Source organism: Phyllostomus hastatus, unplaced genomic scaffold, assembly GCF_019186645.2.
Source record: "Phyllostomus hastatus isolate PE091 unplaced genomic scaffold, TTU_PhHast_1.1 phas_scaffold_129, whole genome shotgun sequence".
NCBI lineage: Eukaryota > Metazoa > Chordata > Mammalia > Chiroptera > Phyllostomidae > Phyllostomus > Phyllostomus hastatus.
In genome coordinates this window covers 8,548,918-8,557,695 of record NW_025334009.1, presented here as the reverse complement: position 1 = coordinate 8,557,695, position 8,778 = coordinate 8,548,918, and the positions used below count along the sequence as shown (strand labels likewise).

The window sequence follows — 8,778 nt, the reverse complement described above, 5'->3', positions numbered from 1 at the left end:
TTTAGCGTGGCACCGGGAGGCCGGGCCCTGAGAAGGGGGTGGGGGGGTTCGTTATCGGCGTTGGGCTCCGGCCGGTGTGGCGGCGCTTTCTCCTCTGTGCACGGGGAGCTGCTCAGGCTGGAGGCCAGCCAGGTGAAGGGCTCTCCCGTTTGTGTGTGTGTGCAGTAAGGGAGCCGGTGGGCCCGGGGCGGGAGAGGGCCCGGTCTCACCCTCCCGCGCTGTCGCGACAGGGAGGCGCGAGGCGACCGGGGCTCGGGTTCCGCCCCGCCCTCGCCCTGGCCTCAGACCTTACCGCTTTCCTCCCCCTTTCTCCTAGCTCTTGCCGCCGCCTCGGTAGCGATGGGGGCGCAGGACCGGCCGCAGTGCCACTTCGACATCGAGATCAACCGGGAGCCGGGTGAGCCGGAGACTGGGGAGCCCTGCTGGGGCCCGGGCTTACCTTGGGGAAGGGGAGGGGTCTACCCTCTTCAACTCTCCCCAAGCCTTTTTGGCAGCGGGTAGGCACGGTCAACACCCCGTTTCTCCTGAAGCGAAATCCGTACCTAGGAGGGTGGCTCGGGCACACCACTCCCCCTGAACTCGGAAGTCCGGGCCTCATTCTCCCAAACTCCATGCCCCCCTTGCACCCCCAGACTGAGTGTTCATACCATCCCTGGAGCCAAGAAAAGGGGTGCGATCCATTTAGGATTTTTTTTTTCTCTCTCTGTGTCTCTACGTGGCAGACACTTCCAGTATTCTGCATTTCCTAATACTTGAATATCATTAATAGGTCAACTTGGCCTCTGTTATTGCTTAAGTGTCTTCAGCTAGAATTTCTATTTTCTGGTTCATGGGCAAATGACCTGGGAGAGTCTTCTGTGATAAACCAAAGCATTCTGTACCGATGGGCTTGCAGCGTGCATGCGCTTAGCATTAATGTTTTGTGTGCATGTCTTGTTGAAAAATAAAATATTTTCTTCTAAAGGGTTGTTGTTTCATTCTGAGTAGCAGAGCGCGCAGGGTTTCAAACTGGTTTCTTAGCTTTTTGTAGTATCTGTAACAGAACTTTTCATTGAAGCCGTATATACAGTCTTTGTGCACTGTGTCGTTCAGCAGATTCTTATTCAGAGCCTCCTGCTGTTCTAGATGGTTGGGGATGTAGCAGTGAATAAAACAAAGGTTTCTCTTTTATATTCTATTGGGGGAAGACAGACAGTAAATGGGGAGGGGGGAATACCGTGGCTTGTAGTGGGAGTACTGTTTTAACAAGTTGGTCAGAAAAGGTCATTTTGACGAGATGACATTTAAGCAGGCATCTGAGGAGATGAGGTGAGCCGTGTGGAATTCTCTGAGAAGAGCGTCCGTGGTAGAGGGAACAGTTAATACGGGGGTCTTGGAGTGTGCGTCCTTACCTGTTTAAGGAGCCTCAGAAAGCCTAGGGTGGCTGGGGAGCGGAGGGGAGAGCGCAGCAGGAAATGGCTATAGGCTGGAGTATTTATAGTGAATCACAGCACCCGAGAGCAGGGCTTAGGTTTTTTTCTAGGAATTAAAAATAGCAGACTCTTGAAAAGTAGAACTAAACCAAAGGTTCCGTAGCCATGTAAATTACTCCTTTACTGGCACTTGTTCATATCCTAGATTTGTAAATAACCTTTGTGGTGAGAAATCTCTGGAGTATTTGTTTAGTCAATGTTGAATGAACTTCAGTCTCCAACATCCAAGATAACTCATTATAACACCATCCTGGTACAAGGGATTTGCACTCTTGAGAAGACCGAATCGCAGGGGAAGCACGAAACACCTTGTTCCCCGTTGAATCGGCGGGTAAAATGGGCGATTTCATATGGTTCGATCTCATGTAATACTTCTCCAGCACTTTTCAGTCAATTATCTAAATAGTAGATGACTTCATTTTTGTACAGCTTTTAAGGATCACTTCAGTGGTTTGAAGGATCTTGTTTTGTGGGATTTAACCGTTAGTATGTTTGTCTTTGAGTATTTATTCAAGTAATACTCTCGACCTCTTGTATAGTTAATAGTTAATACTTCACCTGATAGGAGTACAAAGTAGTATCTTTGATTTACTTTGATAAGCAAAGGTCCTTTAAGAATGGCTGTACAATCCACATTAATGAGATCAAGAAATTACAGATAAAAATTGAGTTGAGTAGTACACAGTATGGCTTTTTGTTGCAATCAGTGGAAATGTGTACATTTCATATCAATCAAGTTAGACTTAAATCATGAAGTCATCAAATGAATGCAAGTATGTATCAAAAGAGGAAAAATCTATATATGATTTTTTTTCTCTGTGGACCCAATAAGATGGTTCCTTTTAGAAATAATTCCAGGACTGTTCCTTAGAAATGTTTTTGAGAAGGTTCTAAACTAAGATTTTCATTTCTTTACTAGTTAAAGAACTCTTCATGTTTCTTCTCCTTGAGTGACTTTTGGTATTTTGTGTTTTTTAAGAAGTTGGTCCATTTTATCTAGTTGTCAACGTTATGGCTTAGAGTTGTTTGACGTAGTTCCTTGATTGAATGTCTGGGATCTGTAGTGATCGCTGCTCCTTCATTCCTGATACTGATAAGTTGTGCCTTCTGCCTTTTCCTTGATCAGTTTGGTTAGAGGTTTATCAATTTTGTTATTTCATAGAACCAGATTTGGGTTTCATTTTTTTTCCTATTTTCTTTTTTCAATTTAATTGATTTCTGCTCATTGCCTGTGATTTAGAAGTGATTTAAAATATCCAGGTACTTGAATATTTTACAGTTGTCTTTATTAATGATTTCTAGGTTAATTCCTTTGTAGTCAGAGACATAACTAGCATGATTTCAGGTTTTTTTAATTTATTATGGTTTTTGATGTTCTAGTTTGGTGAAATTCCTATTTGCACTTAAAAAGAATGTACAGTCTGCTGGTTTTGTGTAGAGTGGTCTATAAATATCAATTAAATCCATTGGCTAAGAACCTTGTTCAATTCTTCTGTATCCTGGCAGATTTTCTTGTCTACTTGTTCTACTTATAGCATTATATTTAAAGTGGGTTCCTTGTAGATAAGCAAATAGGTCCTGTTTTTACTCTATTCTCACAATCTCTGCCTTTTAATCGGTGTTTTTAGAGTTTAAATTTAATATAATATATTAAATTTGAATTCATCTATTCAATATTTGTTTTTGCTTCCTCTTTTTATTCTGTTTTCTTGTACGGCCTTTTGGATTATTTGAACTTTTTTTCGTATTTTCAATTTTTTACTGAGTTTTTGATGCTATCGCTATAGTATTTTAATATTTACTCTAGAGCAGGGGTGTCCATCCTGTGACCTGCAGGCCACATGTGGTTCAGGATGGCTATGAATGAGGCCCAACACAAAATCATAAATTTACTTAAGACATTATGAGATATTTTTAAGGATTTTATTTATTTATTTTTAGAGAGAGGAGAAGAAAAGGAGAAAGAGGAGAGAAACATCGATGTGCAAGAGATACATCAATCAGTTGCCTGTTGCACGCCCCCAGCTGGGGAGCTGGCCTGCAACCCAGGCATGTCCCCTGACTGGGAGTTGAACTGGTGACCTTTCAGTTCACAGGCAGGGACTCAGTCCACTGAGCCACACCAGCCAGGGCATATTATGACATTTTTTCAGTGATTACATATCGCAGTGTATTTACTGTGTGGCCCAAGACAACTCTTCTTCCAGTGTAGTGTGTGGCCCAGAGATGCCAAAACATTGGACACCCCTGCTGTAGAGATTACCGCACATATACACACACGGCTTTTTATACTGCACTTAGAATTAATACTTATTTTACCACTTTAGGTGAAATGTTGAAAACCTCCCACCATATAACATTCCTTTACTTTTCACCTTGTGCTGTATTTGTCATATGTATTACATCTACAAATGTTGAAAACTTTTGCTTTCAAACATCACACATATTTGAAAGAGCTTAAAAGGAAAAAAATACCCTTATATTTACCCACATACTATATCTACCATTTCTCTTGCTGTTTGTTCATTCTTATAATTCCAAGTTCCCTCTGGTATCATTTCCCTTCTACCTGAAGAATGTTTTTGTTTGTTTTATTTTTTTTGTGAGAGAGAAACTTGATTGGTTACCTCCTATATGCACCCCAACCAAGGATCAAACCTGCCACCTACTTATGTACCTTGACTGGGAATCGAACCTACAACCTTTTGGTATATGGGAGGATGCTCTAACCAACTGAGCCACTTGGCCAGGGCTAAAGAATGTTTTAAGCATTTTTTTAGATATCTTCTGGCAGCACATTCTTTTCTTTCTTTTTTTTTTTTTTTTTTTAGAAACATTCTCTTTTTCTTTCTCCTGAATGTGTTTTTTGCCTTTTTTCTTGAAAGATGTTTTCACTAGATATAGAATTTAGGTTGGTACTTATTTTCTTTTGCACTTGAAAAATGTTCTATTGCCTTCTAGTCTGCATCATTTCTGATAGGAAATCTGTAGTCAGTCAAGTTGTTGTTACTCTGTATGTAATGTGTCCTTGTCTGGCTTTCAGGATTTGGTCCTTTGTCCCTAGACTTCAGCAGTGCATTTGTGCTGCGTCTAGATGTGAATTTCTTTTCCTTTGTTCTCTTCAGGGTTTGCCAATCTTCTTGAGTCTACATCTATCTTTTGCCAAATTTAGGAAGTTTTCAGCTTTTATTTCTTCAAATACGTTTTTCCTCTAGTACTCTTTATCCTCTCTTTCTCAGACATAAGTGACACAGATTTCAGGTCTTTTGATAATGCCCTACAGGTCCCTTAGGCTCTGTTTATTTTTTTCAATCTTTTTTCTTCTGTTTCTCATATTGGATAATTTCTATTACTTGGTCATCAATTCAGTGTTTTTTTCCTCTGTCGTCTTCATTCTGCTGGTGAGCCTGCCCAGTGAATTTTTAATTTTCATTATTGTGTTTTTCCATTAAATTTTTTTTTTGGTTTTGCTTGAAGCTTTCTACTTTCCATTCATTTTTACTTGTGTTTATCCTTACTTTTATGAAACATTTTTTAAATTTTATTTTTTTAAAGATTTTATTTATTTATTTTTAGACAGAGGGGAAGGGTGGGAGAAAGAGAGGGAGAGAAACATCAGTGTGTGGTTGCTGCACACTTGCCCCCTATGGGGGACCTGGCCTGCAACCCAGGCCTGTGCTATGACTGGGAATCGAGTCAGTAATCCTCTGGTTCACCAGCCAGTGCTCAATCCACTAAGCCACACCAGCCAGGGCAGTGTTTGTCCTTAGTGCGGTATAGTTGTAATACCTGTTTTAAAGTCTTTGTGTAATAATCCCAACATCTGTATCATAATGGAGTTGCTGTCTTTGTCCTTTTCCTTATGAAATTTTCCTGGTTCTGAGAACAAAAAGTTTGAGAACATTACTCATTTTGTAATTGTCAGAGACTTGCAGTTGATTTTGAAAGTGATAACCAGGGTGAATGCTTGGCTTTGGGATTTTTCTTTATGTGGGCCTCAGAGCAGTGTCATAAAACCCTGGCAATGTATCAAACTAGATAAAAATGGGGATATAGTTGAAATGGGTATTTTTACTTTACTGCTTAAGATTCATGTGGACCCAAAACACTGAATTAAAAATGTATCCTTACTAAGCATTGTAAAGTATTTGGAAATAATAGCAAAAACTTTGTTTAAGTAGAGGCAGACAAATGTAACCTTGGGCAGGCCACTTGTCCTCTTTGTAAATGTGGTTCTGAAGATAGCAGTATGGTAAAGTTTGCTTATATTCAAAATTACCCTGTGAACTTTAGACTCACACTCAAGGTAGCTCATAGTTTGGAAGGGTGAGGGATTGGTTTGTACTGAGGGAGCAGGAGAAATCTATCTCCCATCCCAAGCTCACCCTGGATCATAAACTCGGGCGTGAGCAGAGTGACTAGATGCAGTGGTCAGCACTGTTGAATAATGTCTCCCCTTTTTGTGTCCTTATAGATTATGTAGGACTATAGTATAATAGTGCTTACATAATAAGGTCGTTGGGAAGAGTAAATACGACACCTACCTGTCTCACAGATTGTGTTTTTGTAATGTGAATTTATTCTAATGGGATGGATTAATTAAGAAGCACAATTTTAATTAGGCAGACTACTATTTGTGTTACAATACAATCGGACGGCAAGGTAGGGGCTAGTGGTATGGGCGGGGAGGACCCTCATCAACCAGCACTGCTACTCCGAGTCATTCTTGTCTGTCCCGACCAGAATTGGAAAGAACTGTGCTGGCGACAGTGCTGGGAAAGGAGGCTGAGGGGAGGTGTCATCAGTTGTAGGGTTTCGCAGAGATGTTTAGGTTTTATAACACACCTTATAGCTAACAGTGTGCCTTTATTATTAATACGCTAAAAGAAAAATCATTCTTACTGCAACCTGAAATTCCCTTGCCCCCCAACTCCTATTTCTGTATGGAAACAGTTGTTTTTATATGAGATTCTGAAATGAGGTATTTCTTTAAATTCTGTCATGTTACAGTAGAGTAGACTGTATTTGTAAAAAGCACAGTATCTGATATTTATTTCTTTATTTTTACTTTATTGTTTACACTGTTATAGATGCCTCATTTTTCCCTCTTTGCCCACCTCCCCCCAGTGCGCGCCCCCCGCCCAGGCCGTCACCACACTGTTGTCTGTGTCTGTGGGTTAAGCATGGATGTTGACATGGTTTTTAATTTTAATTTTAATTGTTGTTCAAGTACAGTTTTCTGCCTTTTACTCCCATCCCAGCCCATCCCCCCCCCCCCGCCATGTGTTTTTAAAGTTGCTTAAATTATTGCACAAGCACTGAATCGATATGAGGGGCTTTCGTGTAAGGGTATTATGCAGGCGGGCCTCTGTGGATGAAGCTTTTTTTAGGAACATTTTAGGAACGAGTCTTGTTTCAGGTTTCTGTAAGCGAGAGAGCTTGGGATTTCTGCCCACCCCCGCTTCTTAACTTTTTTAGAAATTTGGCCTGGAGAATCCCATTAATAACACCAGTCTCAATTGGATGGTCTTGAAGGCAAACTCTTATGGATTTTTACAGGGGTTTATCAAGAAAAGTTCACCTCTTAGTGCCTCCCTTTCTTTCCACCTGCTCTGCTTCAAAGCTCAAGTTAAATACACAAAGGGTTTTCTCCTTTTCTGTCTTTAACATTAAATGGCTGCTGCTTGTCTGGTTCTGTCTGCCTAACCCGTGTGAGTCCCTGTGCTTTTTTGTCATTTTCACACCTCTGTCGGTGTTGCAAAGGGAGTTATGACACTGGTGGTACGAACTAGCCATCTGGTATGATCCCTTTCCACTGTGATTTGTGCATGATTTATTTCATCTCTGGGTCTGGAGAGTCTTAAAGCTTTCCAGAGTGTGTGTGGTTTAGCCTGAATTCTTGGTAGACAGAGCACTTTCTTACACAGATGGTCAGGTATTTAACCAACACGCATCTTACTGGGAGTAAAAAGCAGATGGGAACTAAAAAGTTTTCTTTAGATAGGCAGAAGAAAGCTCAGACTGGAAAGGGTAAAACTTGAGTAACTGACAGTTATCTAAAACTAAGTAATGGTTTCCAGATTACCTCAAAAATTGCATTCAAAACCCCTGGCTGTGATTGCCTTACTATGGTAGTGCTTGATTTTAGTCCTGTTGTGTTTCAAGAGACTGTGCCTTAAATAGATTGTCACACAGTGAAATCGTGATTCCTGCTCCCACCCTTACATGTGCACAAGCCACAGATGCCTGATTCTTAATTAGGTAATGTGTGAGTACCCAATATGGAGGGGAAATGGAAGGACTTATGTCCCTAAATTAAGCTGCAGGAAGGGGCCCTTTTAGGTAAAATAGTTAATGCAAAGGCCTTGACACTTTCTGGGTGAAAAAAGTTAAGGGGTTAAGAAGTAGTACAGATTGTTAGTTACAAAACAGTCACAGGGAGGTCAAGTACAGCATAGGGAATGTAGTCACTAACGTAACAGCTCTGTATGGTGTCAGGTGGGCACTAGAAATATCGGAGGGAACACTTGGTAAAGTAAACTAATTGAAAAATAAAATTAAGTGACAGGAAAAAAAAAAAGACCCTGACATTTTCATCAGAGAACCGCAGTGACACTAGCAGATTGAACACGGCCCAGACAGACAGACCAAGCATAGTGCAAAGCGCTGCCCCTGCTCTGTTTCCGCCTTCCTGATCTTGCACGCCTGTAACCACTGCCGGAGAAACGTGATGCTTGCTTAGAAATGGGATTCCAGGAGTAGAAGGAGACTGAAAAGCAGGAATAACCTCGGGGTAGCCGGCTCCTGCCCCCAGATAATTATCTTTCCTGAGGGCCTGAAAGTTTCCATTTTACTGTTACATACTAATGTGCAGTTGGGTTGCATCAAAGTAAATAATATCGTTTTTTTTGTTGTTGTTGTTTTTAAAGAATGCTGTCTGTCACCTTTGGGAAGGTTCATTTTCACACGTGACCTGAAATCATGCAGCAAGGCTGCTTCCTTCTTAATAGCTTGATGAGAGAGCCACTCCGGGTGGTATGTCTGGGGCCAGGGGGAGTCCGTCACGTTAGAGCCTGGGAAGGCAGCCGCGTGTATCCTAAACGGCGCTAGGCGAGGACCCGGAAATCGGGCTGTGGCTCTGCCTCTGCTCCTTTTCACAGAGGTGGCCTTTGGTAAGCCACGCTGTTAACAGCAGAAGGTGTTAGAAACCAGGCCAATGATCTTGGCTCTGACAGTATACCCTGTGCATGCAGGATGCCTTAACCCACACAACACTGTGATAGAAGATTTAACCCATTTAACAGAA

At 41.4% G+C, this 8,778-nt stretch overlaps 1 protein-coding gene across 1 annotated transcript in view; it reads left to right on the top strand.

Annotated features, from left to right (window-relative positions):
- The first annotated feature begins 20 nt into the window (after nucleotides 1-20).
- NKTR (natural killer cell triggering receptor) overlaps nucleotides 21-8,778 on the top strand; it is a 45,178-nt gene continuing 36,420 nt past the window's right edge. Inside the window, exons 1-2 of the mRNA XM_045856612.1 lie at nucleotides 21-132; nucleotides 317-397. Of these exons, the coding sequence (XP_045712568.1) occupies nucleotides 340-397 (58 nt within the window). The 5' untranslated portion in view covers nucleotides 21-132; nucleotides 317-339. The remainder of the gene's footprint in view (nucleotides 133-316; nucleotides 398-8,778) is intronic.